The sequence below is a fragment of the Canis aureus genome, chromosome 9, assembly GCF_053574225.1.
Source record: "Canis aureus isolate CA01 chromosome 9, VMU_Caureus_v.1.0, whole genome shotgun sequence".
In the NCBI taxonomy this organism is placed as follows: Eukaryota; Metazoa; Chordata; class Mammalia; order Carnivora; family Canidae; genus Canis; species Canis aureus.
The window spans coordinates 36,299,722-36,321,513 of NC_135619.1; the positions used below are offsets into that span (position 1 = coordinate 36,299,722).

Here is a 21,792-nt window from a genome sequence, read left to right on the forward strand (position 1 = left end):
CGCCGCCCCCTCTGCTGCGGCGCGCTCGTCCGCCGGCTCTCATGGCCTCCCCTCTCGGTCTGTGTCGCCTCTAGGATGGCGGAGGTACCGCCTGGGCCTAGCAGCCTCCTCCCACCACCAGCACCTCCGGCCTCGGCGGCGGCCGAGCCCCGCTGCCCCTTCCCGGCGGGGGCCGCCCTCGCCTGCTGCAGCGAGGACGAGGAGGACGACGAGGAGCACGAAGGCGGCGGCGGCGGCGGCGGCGGCGGCAGCGGCAGCGGTAGGAGCCCGGCGGGCGGCGAGGCGGCGGCGGCGGCGGCGGCGGCGGCCAAGGGGCATCCGTGCCTTCGCTGCCCTCAGCCGCCGCAGGAGCAGCAGCAGCTCAACGGATTGATCAGCCCCGAACTGCGGCACCTCCGGGCGGCCGCCTCCCTCAAGAGCAAGGTTCTGAGCGCGGCGGAGGCGGCCACGACCACGGCCACCCCCGACGGGGGGCCCAGAGCGACTGCAACAAAAGGAGCTGGGGTACACTCGGGCGAGAGCCCCCCTCACTGCCTCCCCAGTAATGGAAGAACTGCGCTCCCCAGCCCGGCAGAGGCAGTGGCGGCGAGCGATCCTGCGGCGGCCCGCAATGGACTGGCGGAGGGCACCGAGCAGGAGGAAGAGGAGGAAGACCGGCAGGTGCGGCTGCTGTCTTCATCCCTGACCACCGGCTGCAGTTTAAGAAGCCCCTCGGGCAGGGAGGTTGAGCCTGGGGAGGATCGGACGATACGTTATGTCCGATATGAATCCGAGCTACAAATGCCCGATATCATGAGACTGATCACCAAAGATCTGTCTGAACCCTACTCCATTTATACGTATAGATATTTTATCCACAACTGGCCACAGCTGTGCTTCTTGGTAAGTGGATGGAATGCAAAGAGGGTGAACCCAGCAGAGAGATCCAGGCCGTGCGGGGCAGGGAGTGTGAGGGCCGAGAGTGGCAGTGGATGGATGTGTATACTTCTGCGTTTCATATAGTACGGTACATGATGTAAAGTGCGTGTACACACTACCGGTTATTTAATGAAACTTGTTTTGAAGGGAAGACGTCTTGATCTGGCTTAACTTGATACTCCTGTAAATGCAGCAAGCCTGTATGATGCACGTTTGGGGGTCTTGGATCCTTGTTTATATTAGCTTATAATCATGTTTAACCGTCTTTAATTATCCTCCCTCCTCCTCCAAGCACTTTGCAATCATTTAATTTGAACATTGGTTCTGTTCGGATACAGGCTTTATTAATCTCTCAATTACAGCCATAATCAGGGAAGAGTGTATGCATAAACATGTTTTGGTGAACATGATTGTCAGTAAACTTGCTGTGGCCACATTGGAGAATTAAATCTTACAAGCATTTTCTGTAATTACGGAGATAGTTTCCTTTTACTTCAACAGGACAATTAACAGTTGTAGCCGGCCTGCTTTCTGGTGCTAGATGGTGCTACTAACCTTTCTGGTGGCTGAAAGATGACTGAAACTTGAACAAAATATCTTTTTGTGGAAAGTAGGGAACCAAGTGTGAAATCGTTACTAATCTAATTTTTCTCTTTAAGAAACTGGTCTAGGTATACCTAAATACTAGTAGTAACACCGGCTTGTGTAAAGCATAGTTGACAAAATTTTTATACTTACATGTAAGCAAAAAAGATTTGGCTGTGCAACAAGCTAAATAGGTATTTTTAATTTGTATAGTACTGGCAGTACCGTTTTTTTTCCCCAATAACACTGACCAATGTTAGTCTGTATGAAACCTATCACTTAAGTATTAACTGAAGGTATATGCTTTATGTCTTTGTGCTCACAGGCATTTTATTGCCATTGAATTTCACTGAGGAAAGGCACTGTGCTTTTAAAAAATATTTTATGATCTGTAAAGGGAGAAGCTACTACTTTTATTATTTTAGCATTGACTTAGTTGCACATAGCAAATCCCTGCAAGACATTTTGACGGTGCTTTAGAAATCTTTTTGGTTCTATATGTTGGTGGTAACCTGAAAATACAACTTCAGAATGGTAGTTCTGTTATTTTCTGTGGTCACTTTGCTAAACTTCAATTTATTATGTTTGTTTAAATTGTGGGGAACTATCTTACAGTCTACAAAACTGCCCTCCCAGGACTCTAGCCATTGTATCAAAATAGAGGTACTTAGACATGCATTGACACAGGCATGTGATCACAGGGAAAGTGATTTTATAGCATTATTATACATGTAGAAGTCAGTGTAATTGCTAAAAATTTACAATTGATTTAACTGTAAGTTTACCCACAAATGCATACAATTGAGCCAAACCTTAAATTGAAATATTATATGTATTTTTGTTAATTACAGAAAATAGTTGTATGTATAATATTTAGTCAGCTTTGGGTTCTGATATTACCTGGGCCCCTCTCAACTTGTCTGCCATTTTAGACTCTGATAAACTTAGTAAATTTTAGTTTTGATATTTCATAGGCTCTTTCCAATTTATCAGCTAATTTGTACTTTAGCTCTTTAATAGCGAGTTGTTTAATGTTAAATTCTGAATCTCTGGAAGGTGAGATACTGTACAGGTGGTTGACATCTAAGATTTACTAGTGCAAGTATGTATCTGCAGGTATTGAACATAAAACAGTAGTTAATCAGAGGCCGTTTAGAATTGGGGCCTTTGGGTTCGCATTTAAAAATTTGAATTTCCTGTAAGAACTAATTAAAAACAAGTTTTAAGTCATATTTTAGAACCATAAAGGATCTTAAATACAGTATAGCTCAACTTCACTTTTTTTTTTTTTTTTTTTTTTTTTAATGCAAAAAGATTAAGGACCAAAGTGACTTAAAATGTTTAATCTTCAGATATTTAGGGCTGGCTCAATTGGTGGATATGCAACACTTGATCTCAAGGTTGTGAGTTGTGAGTTCAAGTCCTAAGTTGGGTGTAAAAATTATTTAAAAATAAAATCTTAAAAAAAAAAAAGCTTCAGATATTTAGTGGCAGAGAGGTAAAGCTAGAATTTTACTTGACGTCTCATGGAAAGAACCTGAAAAATGACATACCCTTGACCCGTTCAGCGAAGATCATTATGTTACCAAGTTCTGCTTCATCAAGGGACAGTTCTTACAAACATCAATACTCTAAAGAGATTAAAAACCTCCAAAATGGTTCTCGTTTCCATATAACCTAAAATGGATCAAATAGAATGTATGAGTTCGAAATGAAGAAAGAAAATTGCCAATACTTGACCATATCTAACAAAAACAACAGTTTCTTATGATTCGTCCTAATAATTGTAGAAGATGTGAAAGTAGAGTGCCAGACAAATTGGAGACACTGTCAATTATTATTCTCTTAACTAATTTCTCTCTACGTTTTTTGAGTTCATGGTATTTTCAGCTCTTGGTGCCTTTTGAACTTCTTAAACTTATTACCAGTGATGTAATATTGTCTGTTTATTTTAACTTTCTGGCTTCCTCTGTTTTCCCATATATAGCATTCTGAAATTTGGGAATTTCTGTTTCATGCAACTTGTATTTTTCAAGTTTTATAGATTGGCAAGCACTTGACCTTGTAGTGTTAAGTCTAAATCTTGCCAGGAATTTTTCAGTTCCCATCCTTGAAAAAAGAACACATTTGATAGTATGAGTTCCAAATATGTGCAGAGCTTTTATTTGGAGAAATTGACAAGCTGTTTATTGAGTCTTAAAAGTGTATATCCATCAGCAATTTATCAGAAAAAAATAAGAGCGCAAGTCTTCCTCACTACCAATACCTTATTAGTAACAATATATACTGGGCTTTTCTGTTTTACTGATGCATACCACTTGATTTTTGCTCCTACAGATACTTAGTTAGGAAGAAGTCAATCTAGTCCAGTTGTGAACTGATAATACTTTGTTTGCCTGTCACTGCCTAGGTCAAAGGACAAAGATTTGTTTGAAATTCCTATCCAATTTGGAAGTATTGTCCAATTGTATTGTGTATTCTGATTTTTGAAGAAACCTTTCTTGGATGGTTTTCTAACTGAAGTGTAGCTGTCCTACAGTTTTGTATTCTAGATCTATGGTTTCCATTTTCTCTAATTTATGAGATCAGGTCAAAAAGTTTTTTAATGTATTTGGTTAAACATGTATATAGCACACAAGCAGAATTGTTCGACCAGCCATCTCTTGTGCATATTTCAGGTCTTATTTCAGAAAGAAATTTTAGTTTTCAAAAGAATTTTGATAGAACTCGATTGATTTATTGTGAATGAAAATGGAAGTAGCAATTTTAGAGGTTTACTGGTCCAAAATAGTTCTGGATTGTATGATAAAACAGAAATGAATTAGTGTGGATTGTTGAATTTGATATCCCTTCAAAAAGATTTTTCTGACCTAGTTCAGAAATGGATTAGAATTATCTTGCCTACAAGATTTCTCTACAATTAAAAAAAGGTTTTTTAATCATTTTACAGAATGATGAACTGAAAAATGTCACATCAAAATTAAGTTAAAATTAAGTATTAAGTATAAGCTGGACTTTTTAATTTTTTAACCCAATTCCTGGTTTTTGTTGTTGAAATAGTTTATTCTGAAAATTTAATTTTATTAAGAGATAATTTGAAGTTTTCATATTTTTTTAATGAGTGCTCTTTACAGCAAACACGTATTTCTAGCGAGCTGACACATTATTAAACAATTGGAGCTTTTACCCTATATTTACCAGAATACGAGTATTACAAGAACTTTTCATTGCTGATGGAACTTTTGAAAAAGATTTTTAATGGTAACACTGGAAATCTTAAAATAGGGGATGATTGCATTTATTCAACATACAATCTTTAACAGTCTGGAAAAACATTTTTATTAAAATAACTATAAATTTATATTAGAGCTTTTGCTTTAAGATGAAGCTCTGATTTTAAGTTCTAGATAATCTCTTAGCTTTGTGATAATGATACTGTCAGAAGTGTCCTAAAAATGAGACCATTGTATATGTAGTCCTCATAGTCCTTCACTAACGTAAACCCCTTGGGTAGGATCCAAGGAATACCTTAAAAACAATCTTTTTTTCTAAAAATCATTTACATTTTTTTTTCCTGGTCAAATCTAACTATTTTTCAAGCATAAAATACCATGTCTTTATCTCTCTTTCACTAAAACCTTATTAGAACTAAGTTTAAATTTACAGTACTTTGATAAGCAAGTTTCACAATTCTTTATCATAGCTTAATGAATGGACATTTTCTTAAAAAAATTAACTTTCGTATACTTCCTCCTTCCCAAATCTTAAACATGCAGGCCTTTATTGCAAATCATTATAAATATCTTATAAAGTACTTGAATATTTATTTTGAAAATCTTGCTTTTTTCCTCCTATACTCTGATAATAAGTATAAGCAATTCATGCCCTGCACAACGTTGAATGATTTTAAAATGAACATTTGGAGGAGTTCTGGGATTTAGATTTCTGAAACTTTTATGATTGCTCTATTACTGGAATTCTTCTCTTCCTTCCTCAAAAATGTGACCAGTGGTTGGTTGCTATTTCCCTGGGTAATTGTGCAGTACCTGATGGCAATGTATTCTTCATAACTGTTTGTTTATTTTTAAGGCCATGGTAGGGGAGGAGTGTGTAGGTGCCATCGTTTGCAAGTTGGATATGCACAAAAAGATGTTCCGCAGAGGTTATATAGCCATGTTAGCCGTGGATTCCAAATACAGGAGAAATGGCATTGGTAAGGAAAATATTATGTCACTAAAAGAATGCATAAGTTATTTTCATTTTTGTTTTTTGAAGCAAAAGATTTAAATATAAATACATAGAAATGAAAAGCTAAGGGAAGAAAATGAAGATTGTTTTTATTTCAAAATATTTTTAAAATGTTCTTAAAATTGAATTGTTTTATTAATGTTTTGTTTGAGAAATTATCTTTCTAGCAAGTAACAGGTGATGTTTTTACCTCCAAACATTTCTTTTTTTTTTTTTTTTTTTTTTATCAGAGTCAAAATGCTTTGCGTTACTCTAGGTACTGCAGTTTTTTTTTTGTTTTTTATTTATTTATTTATTTATTTATTTATTTATTTATTTATTTATTTATTTATTTATGTATGATAGTCACAGAGAGAGAGAGAGAGAGAGAGGCAGAGACACAGGCAGAGGGAGAAGCAGGCTCCATGCACCGGGAGCCTGATATGGGATTCGATCCTGGGTCTCCAAGATCTCGCCCTGGGCCAAAGGCAGGCGCCAAACCGCTGCGCCACCCAGGGATCCCGGTACTGCAGTTTTTAATAGCATTATTGAGGCGCTTGATCGTAGCCTTTCAGGAGCTGTCTATACTTAGGTTAAGTGGACCTCAAGGTCAAATTATGGAGAAATTGTTACCGTTATTTAGTAATAGTCATCTAACATATTACAATTCAGAGAGGACCAGGATAAAGGAGAATTGTGTCTTACTATTCCCAAATTCATTTCTTTCTTGGGTCCACTTTTCCTGGCACTTTCAGTCAATCTTATGATTTATAATGGTCATTAGAATCATCAGAGTGGCTTAAAAACAAATGCTTAGGTCCCTCCACCTGAGAATCTTGTTAGTCCTATTAGAAGTAGGACTAAAGCGTCCCCAAGTGACTGATACAAGCCTGTTTAAGAACCATTGTCCTAGTGTCTAGGACCTATCTGCTCTTTTTTTAGGCTAGGGGATCAAGCACTTATCTGAACATGTCAAATTCTGGGATCTAGGGAAGCTAAGTAAGTATTCGTGAAAGATTTAATGCCTGTACCAGTATTTAATTACTAGGAGTTTTGTCACTTGTAGTTTTTTTTTTTTTTTTTTAATACAAGTGTTATTGTCCAGTTTAAGACTGTTTCACGCAATCTGAGATGGTGTTATGAGAAATCATTATGAATAGGTTGACTTAATACCTTTGGTTTAATCAACTTTTCTTACTAGTGTTAAGAGTTTACTACTAGGGTTTACAATGGATTGGACTTGCTATATATAAGCCAAGTTTGGGTTTTTGACATTACAAAGAGCTGATGGGGCTCATGGCAAATGGTAGGCAATTGTCTGGCTAGTTAGAGGGCAGAAACTGGTGGCTTAAGGGCTGCATCCTGGCCCTCAGACATTTTGTTTGGCCCATGTAATGTGTTTCTTCCTCATTTGCATGGTTGGAAAAATAAAGAAATTTGTTACAGAATTTGGATTTCTTAAAATCAGATTTGGCAGTTGTTTTCCCTTTAATGTACCAAGTATATCTGACCCTAAGTTAGGATACATTTTGCTAGACATTTACATAGACACCACTGGCATCATTTGGGAATGCTGGACTTCAGTATGCCCAGGCTCATTATAAGGTTTGTAGGAACCAACCCAGTGTCTTGGGCCCACTCTGGGTCACAGCAGTTTCTGGTATGATCTTTGGCAAAATTAGCTCAAGGGTCTTGTAGTAACTTCTCGCTAGTTCAAGGATTTCCTGGGTTGCTCTGGCCATACCATATCTTGCCTTTTTCTTTTTCCTCTTTTTCTCTTACCTTCAAACAGAATATCACAAACTCTTGCTTGGAGCAAGTAATTACACCTAAGAAAAAGGGATACATAAGAGAGAGGTCTTTTAAAAGGAAAGTTATATTTGCTATATGTAGGTTTTGTTGGCCTCTCAGTTTATATTTTTTCTCACTTAGATAGTCTGTGTATCTGCATTCAAGGTAGAACCAGCTTTTGTTATTTTTGTGCTTATTATGAATATGATAATTTAGGTATCTTTAAGAAACTAAATTTTCCTTCATTAATACTCAGATCTATATTCTAGGTACTAACTTGGTTAAGAAAGCTATATATGCCATGGTTGAAGGAGACTGTGATGAGGTAAGTCTTTCTAAATGTTTAAAATCTTTTACCCTGTTCTGTATTTTACCAAGTTTTTGGTTTTTTAAAATAAATACCCCATAATAAATTACACTGTAAATTTCATTGCAAACTATTATTATATGATTATAGCTTGTGGTGAAAATTCTATTCCTTTTAAAAACACAAGAATTTTGGGCAGCCCCAGTGGCCCAGCGGTTTAGCGCCACCTTCAGCCCAGGATGTGATCCTGGAGACTGGGGATTCAGTCCCACATCAGGCTCCCTGCAGGAGCCTGCTTCTCCCTCTGCCTCTGTCTCTGCCTCTCTCTCTGTGTGTCGGTCATTAATAAATAAATAAAATCTTAAAAAAAAATAAAAAAAATAAAAACACATGAATTTTGACCTAGAACAAATTTTAAGATGATAATAGCTAAATTTTGTTTTTTATCAAAATGTGGAGGTGAAATCTTAGACATCTTCAGTAAATAATTGATATTTAGAGGAATTGGTATTCAGAAGATTTGTTATCAGTTAAGTCATTTAAGGTAGCTCTTATTATAAATCTTACTGCAACTTCCTTACATATTGGCCTTAGTTTCTCTCTAAATAACATTTTTTAAAACTGTGGACCAACTGTCTGTTAGCTCATGTGAAAGACATTTCATGTTTGAAAAAATCTCTCAGTGTTAAATAATGAGAAGGCTGAGGGGAAAAAAAAGACAACCATTTTTTATTTTTATTTTATTTTTAAGATTTTATTTATTCATGAGAGACACACACACAGAGAGAGGAGAGAGAGAGAGAGAGGCAGAGACACAGGCAGAGGAAGAAGCAGGCTCCATGCAGGGAGCTCGACGCAGGACTCGATCCTGGGACTCCAGGATCATGCCCTGAGCTGAAGGCAGATGCTCAACCACTGAGCCACCCAGGTGTCCCGACAACCACTTTTTAAATGTAGACCTGTCTGCATATTAACCTAAGAGCATCTTTTCTCTTTAGCTGGTTTGTACAGCCTACCACAGCTATAATTTGTATCCTACAGCGCTGTGCTGTATGCATGGTGAATGCTCCATAACTAATGGTGATGCTGGGAATGTTAAGATTTACTGTCATATGATATGGAAGGAAATAAGTGTAAACTAGAGAAGTATAAATGGTTTTAATATAGCAGTGGTGACTGGAATAAAGTTGTGCTAACAATTTTATGAACAGTAGAAGTGACAATTGTGTTTATTATTGGAGGGCAACTATGCCTTAGATAGTTCTGAAAAGACTTGAAATTAGGTAATTTTTTCTTCAAAAGGCTGTAACCTGTTTTGATTACTTTTTTTTAAGGTAGGTTTTTTTTCTGCACGAAATTTATACACTGTCATTAAGCATGATGTGTATGTGTGATTTGGGGGTACAGAGTCTGTCCGTTCGCCATCCCCACACTGCAGCTCTTCATTCTTCTTTCTGCTTATAGCTATTGTTCATCTTCAAATATGTATCCTCTCATTTCTAAGCACACCTCTAACCTGTGTAATGCTTTTTCTTTACATAAATGAGGCCATAATTATTCTTCTGCAGTAATTGCTTTTTAAGCTTAACAATATCTTGTGAACATGTTTACATGTCAGAATACAGGGATTTACTGTAGAATGTTCTCATGCTCCTCGTTCACATTAGTTTGTATTCTGACAGAGCACACTAAATAGTGGTCGTATGAGAAGGCCTGCAGATATGTTGGGCAGCACAGAGGAGGGTCATCCTGGTATTGCAGGCTATTCAGTGTTATTTCAAATAAGGTAATTCACATAGAGTGAAGGATCTAATATTGTTCACAACTTTTAATATAATATAAAAAAATAAAAGATGCAGTGACCCTGGTCATTTAAGTAGCTGGTAACTAAAATTTGCTGAAGAGGACTGGACTGCATATGCTGATGAGTCTAAGTCTCTGTTTGGACCACAGCCACACTGGGTTAGCTCATCAGGAGAAGTCGAGGTTCCTAAAAATTGCTAACCAGTTTGAGGAAATCTTTGGGTTAATGAGACTGTGTTTTGATCCTCTACTGCTGCTGATTGGAGTGGTTCCCAGTGAGCAGGGATGTTATGAACAGGGAGTATTATGTTCCTTATGGTGTTATACCTTTTGTGAGTGATCCTAGCCACTACCTGTGAGACAAGGTATGTGCTTTATCTTAACTGAACAAATAGTATTGGTTTTCCTTTGAAAATTCTCGGGAATGATCTGGACGTTTGAGTTAAATTGATTTGAGTCTCAAAGTTAGATCTCTAAGTTAGTGTTACATTTTATGGTAGAAATACTCTTTTCATTGTGGGCCTGAAAATCTAATTCTGATTTATTTTTCTTACTTTTCAACCAAAGAGTTTCACCTAATCTTAGTCTGAAATGGGGATAGTTCCATGAATTTACTTCTTTTCTATGATTTTTTTTTACAGTTTGACTAGCTCTCCCTCTGGATTAGAGAACTCTTCTGTGTTTAAGAAAAATTGTCTATGTCCCACATTGTTGAGATAGAAGTTTTGCTGTATGAAGGGATAGAACTTTTGTTTACTCTTTATAAGGGCTTCCCTCTTCCTTTCATTGAGTTTTAAACTATGTAAGCCACAATTCTATGCCCTTTTCCCTTCTAATTTTTGATAATTTGTCTTTGTTGGTTCCATTTCCTTTTACCATTTCATTCCATTTGGTTTGGTTTCTTTCCCCTCAGCCCAGTGTAACTACTTTCTCTCTGATGTATTTGCTAGACCTTATTAGCTGCTTTTTCCTCCTTTACCTATTAAACTACTCTCAGTCTTTAAGACCCAATACAAATATCAGTAACTTTCTATTTAAAGTTTTCCTTAATTCTTCTGGACAGAATCATTTGTGTGGTTTCTGTGGTTTTCTTGGCTTCTTCACTGTTCAGAGGCTCTGTTTTAGCCACTAAAGAAAACAGAGATTCTTTTTCTTATTTACTGCTGTATTCTTAGTACTAAGTGTAGCATTTGTGATAGAGTACAGTGGTTCTTAAATATTTGTTGACTGATTAGTTCTGTGCTTCCAGCATCTTATCTGTACCTCTTTTTTTTTATGCATTTGTGAATTTTGACTTGTATAATTAATTGTTAACTTGTCTTCATCTCTGAGTTTTCTGTGAGCTTTCTTAGAAGAGCAGTCATCTTACTTACTTTGTATTTAGTAAGACATATATAATTTCTCACTGTTGAGAAAAACTGAAGCTTTAATTTTCTAAGAATATAGTAACCAATTATAAAGTAACCAACATATGATTTTACTTTTATTAAGTTCGGCCAGCCTTCCTTTCTCTTAAAGTATTAAGGAATTTTGGCAAATTATCAGAAAGACGTTAGAGAAGGGATTTAAATTACATTTTCCACCACTTAGCTTATACTGCTATTTTTTTATTCTTATAGAAATTTTTAATTCTATGCACCTATAAAAAGTTTCATTTGGAAATCTCTATGAAGCCTTATTATGCACATCCAGTCAATTTATTTGTGACCTTGAGTTGTGTTAATATTGTTCTTCGTTGTTCTTGTCATTTTTAAGATAAATTCACAGTGTATTAAACCAAAGTTAGTAATCACAGATCCACATGAAATGTAGATCATGTTTTTGTTGGAATAATAATGAAATACTCTCCCGATCTGATAGTTATTTTCATTTTGCCTTACTATGACTTTCCTAACTTTTTGTCAGAATTAGACATGTTAAAATAGAATAACTAAAAGATCTTTGTCTTTTTCTGTATATTTGGAGCTGTCTATAAAGTTAAAGCTTCAAAAAAAGAAACCATTGGATTTGTCTCTTCATGAAGGGGAAATGCATTACCTATATTGCTGACCTGGCCTGAATTTGGTTACACTCCCACATGCTTTGGCTGCCAAACGTGTAGTGGCTACTAGACAAGCATCTTGAGTTTGTGTATTACATTAGGGAAAATAGTAAAAAAAATATATACAAATATCATGAATGAGTTTTCTACAATGCTGTTTTTAAAGTAGGATTTATATATGTAAAATAATGAACTCATATAGTGACCATTTACTTTTTATGAGCTTTTTACCTAAATAAATTAGAATGGGGCAGGTGATTAGTCAGCATGATGAACAGTGCTTTACTTTTTGAGCTATAGATGCCACTGAAGTCTTTATTTCTGGAAATTTAAATTTCAGATGTCTTTTTAGAGGGATGCCTGGGTGGCTCAGCGGTTGAGCATCTGCCTCTGGCCCAGGGTGTGACACCTCCCCCCCCCCCCCAAGGATCAGGGAGCCTGCTTCTCCCTCAGCCTATGTCTCTGCCTCTCTCTCTTGCTGTGTCTCTCATGAATAAATAAATAAAAATTTAAAAACAAAAAACAAATGTCTTTTTAGATTAAGGTATGATGTTAACACTCAGAATTAACTCCTCTATGTTGAGAATACACTACATTTCTTAATTAAATGTAAGTGTGCTATATATAATCTTTAAGCATTTTTAGTTGACCAGCATCTTCCCATTTCCCCTTCCCCTCAACCCCTGGCACCTGCCATTCTGCTGTCTGCTTTTATGAGTTTGATTATTTTAGTTTCTACATATAAATGAGATCATGCAGTATTTGTCTATGTCTGATATGTTTCACTTAGAGTAATGTCCTCCAAGTTCATCCATGTTGTCACAATGATAGGATTTCTTTTTTTTTTTTTCAGACTAAAAAATATTTCATTGTATATGTGTGCCACTTTTCTTTATCCATTCATTTGTTGGACATTGAATGTTTAGGTGGTTCCATATTTTGGCTATTGTGATAGTGCCGTAATAAACACAGGAGTGCGAGTATCATATTTGAGGTCCTGATTTCAGTTCATTTGGATATATACCAAGAAGTGGGATTACTGGATCATAAAGATTTTATTTACTTATTCATAAGAGATAGAGAGGGGCAGAGACATAGGCAGAGGGAGAAGCAGGCTCCCCATGGGGAGCCTGAAGTGGGACTTGATCCCAGGACCCCAGGATCACAACCTGAGCCAAAGGCAGATATTTAACCACTGAGCCACCCAGATTGCCCCTATTAATTTTTTGAGGAACCTCCAAAATTTTTTCCATGATGGCTGTACTGATTTACATTCTGACCAACAACCTAATTTATTATAACCAATAATAAATCTGTTACATATTAAAATACAGATGATATTTTGATATGTACAAATGTACCTTGTGTATTTTTATGATTTTTTGATAATGTGTAAAGATGACTTTTAAGCCTTTTATAAAGTTTAATAGTTATATGTTGAACATTTTTAGTGTCACTGGAAACATATTTTGGCTGAGACAGAGGCTGCTGCCGGGTAAAGAACAGAGTAAAGTGGAGATATTTAAGCTATAAGGATTTTTGGTTGAGTAGTTTGTCCTAATTAAAGAACTGGTTCTGCGAAGCCTAGGTTCTAGATCCATCTTCTGTCACTTAGAGTTGTGTGATTATAGGCAAGTCTCTTTGTTGTCTATGCGATATGATGGTAATTCTGATCTTAAAGGAATGTTATGAAGAGCATTAAAGTTCATTTAGTAGTATCGATGGAAGGTCTGTGAGGTGCCAGACAATAAGTGCTTAGGTTCTAGCAGTGAACAGCTTCCCCTCACTCCAGCAGTTTCAGCCTACAATTTTAAAGGTCTTTCTAAACTGTAATAGTTTGGCTTATCCTGACAATGGTTTGTTGCTAAGAGAATCCATGGAACTTCACAGTAATCCTTTTTCTGTTAACTAGAATTCAACTTTGCCAAATTTCTTTGGGACTAAAATAGCCTCATTTTCCTTTGGTTTCCTATGTAATACCCCCAAGATGTGGACTAAAAGAATAGTTTTATATTGAGTTTTCATCATAAACTCAGACTCTCTTGTAATGTATTTATAAGAATTTGAGTGATAAAAGGTAGTTACTTTTTTCCTGATATTTTCTATTTTGTCAAATGATCTCTTTATTTAGAGAATGTGAGTGTACCGAGAGCATCTTTTCATTTTAACTAAGTTTAGCCCTTTGTATAATTCCATTTCTGTATAATTGGGCTGTATTTCACTAATTTGTTCGGCTGACAGCGAACATGAATTCAACTCTTTACCACACCTATGTGTGTATTTATGTAACAATGATTAGCCTCAGATGTGTCTTGAATATTTTCAGTTGCCAAATATTAACAAACATGGACTTGGATCCTCTTCATTGTGTCTTAAGTAGGTTAGATCTCTCATTTGCTGCTTTGTTTTACTCTGGGAAACAATCAGGGGGAGGCACTGAAGAGTGGATACTGTTAAGTTCTAGTTCAGATTTAGCACTACTGGTGGCCTTGAGCTTCTTTTGTAAATTGGAGAAAATCATATCTATTTCATAGGGTTATGATGAAAATAACATAATGACAATTGCATGTAAAATGACATAATATATGTAAAAATGCTTTACAAAGCATTTACTAAAACTTGAATATTAACTTTAAAAAAAACTTTCAAAAAAATAAATAAAAACTTTCACTCCTTTTTCTGTGAAATTAGGTTCCAAGTTTTGAGTTGTTATACCTTTATTGTTTCACATATTAATTGTTTTGATACAACATTTTAGCAGTAGTTAGGTGATGGCCTAAAACAATTCTAGGAGTTACCCAAGAGAATTGTTCAAAATTGAAAACCTATATTGATCAGACTGTAGTGTCCCATACTAGAAAATGGCATACATCACTAAAAAATAAATTCCATTTTTTTAAGAGCAGAGAAAAATTATTGGCTTTTATTCCAATTTATTTAAAACCAATTTATTTGTTGTACATTTAAATATTCCTTCTTAGGAACATTTTTCTCTTGATCTTGAATTATTCATTACTTGTTTTTAGATCTTTTAAAAGTGCAAATTTAGCATGTGTTTTGCTTTTATGAGTTAATTGTATAGGCAGTTGCTTTAAGATGCCTTTTCTTTCAGTACTTTGGTCATTTTAAGTTTGGTAATACTTTTGCTTGTTTAATGTTTATGTGATATATGTAATATAATGAAAGGTGCTTAGAATATATATAATTTACAAATATTTAAGAGTCTTCTTTGTGTGTTAGGTACGTAGGAAATGGCTGTGAAGGAGGTATACATGATCCCTGCCCTTGTTGGGCTCATCAGCTAGGAGAGATGACACAGTCATTAAATGTTGAATGGGAGACCTTTGAGTTAGGAAGATGTTAAAATTACAGTGAAAGTTGATGGCAGCTTGGGCTAGAATGGTATTATTAGGGATAGTAAGAAAAGGGTTGATTTGAGAGATTTAAGAGAATTGAAATACTCAGTGCTTGGATGTATGTGATGGTGGGGGCTAGAAAAGTTTAACAGTGACTCCTAGGTTTCAGATTTGAGGTATTGGTAGGATGGAGATCAAATTGTGGAAGAGGAGTTAGTTGATCATGATTTCAGTTTTGGATATGATGAATTGAGTTATATTCTTTTCCCTATTATTTACATCTGTTTGAATTCTTGTCAAATGTTTTGATAGCTTGAGATAGAACAGAGACTCATAGGCTTCACTTAGGGCTTTGTTTAATTCTATTTTGCTCTTTTTGTCCCACTTCAAACACCTGAGGGTTATGACATCCCAACAGTAACTATGGCTCACTGTGTTGATAATTCTCCATGAGGTTGGTTGAGAATCAATAGGTAGGCAAATAGGGCTGTGTATCTAAAAGGTGAGAGGATGGGATAGAGGAAGTTTAGGTAAAGGAGGGTAAAAACAAATTAAAAAAAAATAGTGCTGTATCAAAAAGTATCACTTCTTTATTGTCAAGGCCATTGGTTTGGTAATATTAAAGAAGACTCAGAAGTAAATACTTGATGTGCTCTTTTGTTAAGTGTTGATGTTCATATAGTATAGTCAGTTGTTCTGAGACTGTAGTCTCCCAACTAGCAACATTAGCATCAACTGGCAATTTTTTAAAAATACAGATTATTGAGCTCCACCCTAAATCTACTCAGAAACTCTGGAGGAGGGTCTCAGCATTCCGTTTTAGCAAACCCTCCAGTTTAACTAATGTTTGGGTACCTTTTGCCTAGAATCAGCAAAGGGCAGAGAAGTTAATATTTTAGACTTTGCAGACTATAGAGATCTCTGGTGCAGCTGTTCCACTCTGCCCATTGTATTGAGAAAGCAGTCCTAGACAGCATGTAAACAAATGAGCTTGGTTGTGTTCCAATAAAACTTTACAGAAGGGCAGCCCCGGTGGCGCAGCGGTTTAGCGCCGCCTGCAGCCCGGGGTCTGATCCTGGAGACCTGGGATCGAGTCCCGTGTCAGGCTCCCTGCATGGAGCCTGCTTCTCCCTCTGCCTGTGTCTCTGCCTCTCTCTCTCTCTCTCTCTCTCTCTCTCTCTCTCTCTCTCTCTGTGTCTCTATGAATAAATAAATAAAATCTTTAAAAAATAATTTACAGAAACAGTCACTAGCCACGTTTGGCCCAAGGGATATAATTTACAGATTCTGGTGGAGATTCTAGACAATATGACAGTTGTTGCCAGGATAAATGGTGACAAATTAATGAAAATATAGGAGCTGGTGGTTGATTTGAATAATTTCAAGTACTGGTCAGTTTTCTTCAAGGTTTTTATTGTTGATTTTTTCTTCTTCATATTTTTGTCACACTATTTTTCTCCACAAGGAAATACTTCGTCTTTGTTTTAGTATAAAACATGTATTCTCATTGCCAAAACTTCCAAACATCACAAAAAATAAATAGAACAGAAAATGTTCACATTTCTACCTCCCCTTGCCCCAAGAGAAAATTACTGTTAAAATTTCAGTGACCATTTTTCTGGGTTCTTTCTGTACATCATTAACATTTATTTTACCATCAATTTTAAAACAGATGTATGTTTTTCTTAAATATTTGAAATGTTTATATGTGATTTGTCAAATTATGAATTATAAAGTTAATTTCAAAAATATAAAATGGTAACTTAGTTTTCTCATTTTTTTGAAGGTTGTTTTGGAAACAGAAATAACGAATAAGTCTGCTTTGAAACTTTATGAAAATCTTGGTTTTGTTCGAGATAAGAGGCTGTTCAGATACTATTTAAATGGAGTTGATGCACTGCGACTTAAATTGTGGCTGCGTTGAGAAACTGACATCGAGGAACAACTTTCCAACCATGCAGAATCGACCTTTGCATGCAATGCAATTTGTACAGAATTGCTTTGCAGGTGGATTTAGTAATTTCCATGCAGCTCTTATCTGTCAGTGTCTCATTGAGTGTCGCACAATATTTGTTGCACTTTGGCATGGCGCATTTGTTCTGAATTAAAAGAGATTGTTTTAAACTTAAAGAGTTCTTTTGGTACCAGCAAGATGTGCCAGTTGATAGCCAAGATTTGTTTGTTCATTTGCAAAGTCTGATGACAATGTCATTTACACAGTGATCATTTTGTCACAGAACCAGTAAGTGGAACATGATTTTTGTTCCTTAAAAAAAGCCAATATAGATTGTAAAAATCTCTAAGTATACTAACATTTCACATGAAACCTGCCATAGTTTTCTGAAGGGGGTGGGGGAAAAGCTTCAATTTTAGGTTTTATTTTTTCAATATTAAATTTTCCATTCTTGAATATTGGTACCTCAGTGATTAGTGAATGAAAAAAAAATGTTATGTAGGGTTGGGTGTGTCTTACAATGAGTAAAGATAACAATTAAATTGCGTCTGCCAGTGCCTGTGTAGATAAGTATATTTGTCTTCATCTCTAGTTTTTGAATGCATGCTATCTTTTCCTTTTCTTTTAAGGCCTTTGCAAGCAAACTTTTGTTTTTATTTAAATTCTAAATTTGATAATAAATTATTTCAGATTTTTATAATTTGGATACTTTTTTCCAGGTGAGTGACAGAGTGGTTTACTGTAAAGTCCCTTCTTTCCTTACAGTAAGAAGTTGAATCTACTTGGAAAATCTTTGAGAAATGACTCAAAAGGGATGAGAAAAGTTGATGGAGCCGGGAATTGCTGGGGTTTTGGATGCACTTTTTTTTTTTTTTTTTTTTTTTTGAGAGGGAATTTTTGGAAAAGAATAGAAAATTAATGTAAATTGGTATGATTTTATTTAATCAAAATTATTGCTAAGCTGTGAAGAACAGCTTTTACAAAGTAATTGGAACTTTTTTCCCACTTGATATGGATTTCACATTGCTTCTATTTCTTAAAACGCTTCACTTTTGGTTCTTGGTCTTGGAAATAAATTTCAAGGTGCATTGTATCCATTTTAAACTGATTTTATTTTCTTTTCACTTATTTGAGCAAATTCTTGAGGAAGCTTTTGCTTATTTCTCAGAAAAACAAAAGGGAAAATTGTAAAAAAATTTTGGAATGAGTTCTATGGGTTTTCTTAATAGTTATCACCATGTTCAGTTACATTGTATTTTGGCCAGTCTGTGCAATGTAACAGATTTTAAAGGTAATTGCTTCCAATTGAGTCAGGAAACCTGTGATGGGTAATTTAACTGGAAAACCTAACTACCCATAAAAAAAAAAAAAAAAAAATAATGCTCTGTGAAAAGTGTAATTTTTTTAGGAATCTATGTTATTCTTTCTTTAATTTGGATATGCTCTACTTCTGCTCTAGGATTTGGTTTGAATTTTATTTTATGGCTATAATTACTGTATTTTTAAAAACCCTACCTCCATTAACAGTTGGTAAAAGCCCCCTTTCAGGAAAGTTTGTTGCCTTTTTTTTTTTTTTTTTTTAAAAGGAAAGCTGCTCCTTGCTCAGTGTAGTGTCTTAAAAGTGAACATGGTATTAAGTACTTTTAAAATAATGATATACAGATTTGGTGAAAATAAAATCCTCCTGCTGGTGGAATCATTCATCGTTCCTAATTTTTAAAGACAACTTTTTCTTTTCCATTTTATATTGCTCTTGAAAGTTTAATGGGCAGAGTACTAAATACATTAAAAATGTGATGATCACACAATACTCCACTTTCCAGCTGACGATTTTGAGTATGTCTTTGCTCAAATGTCATTTGGGCTCCAGCATTTAGAGGAATGCCAATCCTAGTGATGCTTCTGTTATTTTTAATATGGAAGGAACTGAACCAAAACAGTTATCAAATTTTATCTCACCATTTTATATTTGACTTGCTGATTCATGAGTAATGATTGTTGATGAACATACATTTGCTTGACTCACTAATGGGGACAGTTGTAAAGCAGATATATGCTAGATTTTTACTTCCAACATTATGTTTTTAGCAGGTTGTCAATGAAACCATCTCTATTGATCTTTTACCCCAGAATTGACTAGGTTTTGCTGAACTGACTGGGTGTTTGTAAACATGACCTTAACCAGTGACTAAAATGTCAGATGGCTGCTGTATTATTCAGTTGGTGTATGTTGAATATACATGTCTCCCTTATGTTTTTAATTGGTTATGCAAAAATTGTTTAGTTAAGTAGACTAAAATTTTAATATCTAGCATGATAACCCAGCAGCAAAACTAAGTGTCCATTCCAATTGAAGTAGCATCATACATTAATTTACTTTTTGATATCAGGCTTTCATTTTTCTTATATAATATTAAAACCATCCCATTTAAAAATGACACAGTGAGTTCACTTGGCTAAAACTGAGCAAAATTGGTGCAACTTTCTTTTAATGGGGTGCTGCCTCTTTAAGACTGACTGTACTATCCACTGACACTGGTTTGGCAGTTAATACTGCTGAACATTTTTATACATGCTACCATGAAGCTATATATGTTAGTATTGAAGAAGCTAACGGGTATGCTATCATTTTTGATATGTGGGCTAATTGTAATTTCCCTTACATTAGGATGAAACTACTCTAGAGAAGTCCACAGATCAGAAACCAAACAGTAGTTTTTGAAGTTGAAGCCAACAACAACAACAACAACAAAAAAACAAAAAAACAAAAAAAAAAACTTACTATTAAAAAAAATTGGTTTTAATATTTTCTGCCTCTTCCCCAAATTACCCTCCCTACTTGCTTGACAAATCTATGTAAAGGAGTTTGTTTGTCACATGTTTTAATTTTACTTGCCCTGTGTTATGGTATTGGCTGACATGTATAAGACTGGATGTGTATATTTATTATGGTGTTTGAAAATCATGAAGTTCATCACTTTCCAGGAGCATAGATAAAAGCAAATTGGTAGTGCATCAGAGTTACTTTTCAGTGCACCATGACATCACTAAAATGAGTGCTATAATGTTACAGGGCTTTCAGGTTTGTAAAAACATAACCATAAATTATATTGACGTCAGATATGAGTTGAGTATCTATAAAATATCACGTGTATCTCAAAATATTGGACTGCTGTTTGATGACTGGATATTGCTGCATAATTTTCTTCTATTGTCCCATATCCTTTTGGACAGAGAGATTTAATGGGATTTGAAATGTGCAAGCTGTCTAAATAAGATGCAGTCAAATAAAGTTGGTTAAGTTGTGTTTGCATTTTTCTTTTAGATAGAGCTGTGTGCATTTTATGATTGAGTTGTTCTGTTTTTACCTACTAAGAAAGAAGACCAAGCAATCCATTCATTTCCCCACTTCCTGCCTCCCATCCAAGAATTACTGGGAAGAAGTGATATATAATTATCTATTTTGTGTTCTGACAAAGTAAATATGAAAATGACCACATGAATTTGATTTTCCTAAAAGTAATCAAAGTCAACTCAATATCAGCTATCGATACAAATGAGAGCATTTTTTGCATGGATAAAACCAAAACTTGTTTTTTTGTCCTTGTCCCATAGCAATTTATTTCTAAGACCATTTTTAATTTACTACTTTTTTTGTTTGTACTTAATGTTTTTTCTCCCCTTGCTAAGACACCAAAGTAAAATAGAGCAATATCTAGGCTATTTGCTTCATTCTTGTGAGAAGCTTTAAAGGGTAGTAATGTTTGCTTTTATATTTGAAGATTTGTGGATATTAGTGGAAGAAAGGGAAGTTTTAAATATGAACGCTAAATTTTCATCATCCATACAGCATTCACTTCATTCTTTTATAGTTAGGGAAAATGAGTTTGTTTTACTTGAATCTTATGTAGAACTCCTGAATACCTCATAAATTGTCTAAATAATGATCAGAAAGTTGATACCATCCTTTGACACTTAAGAGCAGAGATCACTATTAATCTGTAGCCCAGAGATATAATACTTTTAAACAATTAAGAGTGGAAAAGCTCATGAGCATATATAGCACACTGCACTTTCTTCAGATCAGTGCTGCCCAATAGCACTTTTTACAATAAAAATGTTCTTTATGCCTTCCAATATGCTAGTTACTAATCACATGTAGCTAGTGATTCCTTGAATAGTAGCTATTATGATCGAAGAACTGAAATTTTAATTTTAATTGAAATTTAAGTAGTCACATGTGGTTACTGGCTACTATATTGGACAGCATAGCTTTAGATCCTATTTAAGCAGTAATCACTAAGGAAAGCATTTTTTAAATAAGATTTTTAAGACTACTAATTTATTGAAATGTAAAATGGAAGCATCATGATTAAGAATGATCTCTGAGCAAGAGTATAGCACTGTTTACGTTGACCGTCTGTTTCATCCATACAGTATTTGATACCACCCTCCATTGTGATACAACCCTTCTGAGAAAAGCAGCCCTTTCAATTTTTATTTGGAATTTTTTGGGTTGCAAGAGATGCAGATTCGAGGGCCAAAAATTAGTTTCTGATGAGACTGTCCTCTCTTTTTTAGTGTTAAAATATTTTACATTGTTAAACCTAATAATTTCTCATTGTAAATGAATTTGAAGTCATTTTACCTCTAAATAAGATTGGTCATTTCTCATTTTACCAGTGGTCAAACTAGAACATGGAAGTATATCATATTTATACTTTAATTCTGGAAGATCATTCATGCTGACGTGAAGGCAAGTGTTTTTGCTTCTGTGAACAAGATTTTGCTGGGTTCTCTGGCTATGCGA

General features: G+C 35.4%; 1 protein-coding gene across 1 annotated transcript in view; it reads left to right on the plus strand.

Moving 5' to 3' along the window:
* The window catches only part of NAA30 (N-alpha-acetyltransferase 30, NatC catalytic subunit), a 20,748-nt gene extending 442 nt beyond the window's left edge, over positions 1 to 20,306 (plus strand). Inside the window, exons 2-5 of the mRNA XM_077909419.1 lie at positions 75 to 882; positions 5,593 to 5,716; positions 7,791 to 7,846; positions 16,815 to 20,306. Coding sequence (XP_077765545.1) covers positions 76 to 882; positions 5,593 to 5,716; positions 7,791 to 7,846; positions 16,815 to 16,952 — 1,125 coding nt within the window. The 5' untranslated portion in view covers position 75 and the 3' untranslated portion in view covers positions 16,953 to 20,306. The remainder of the gene's footprint in view (positions 1 to 74; positions 883 to 5,592; positions 5,717 to 7,790; positions 7,847 to 16,814) is intronic.
* Positions 20,307 to 21,792: the final 1,486 nt, after the last annotated feature.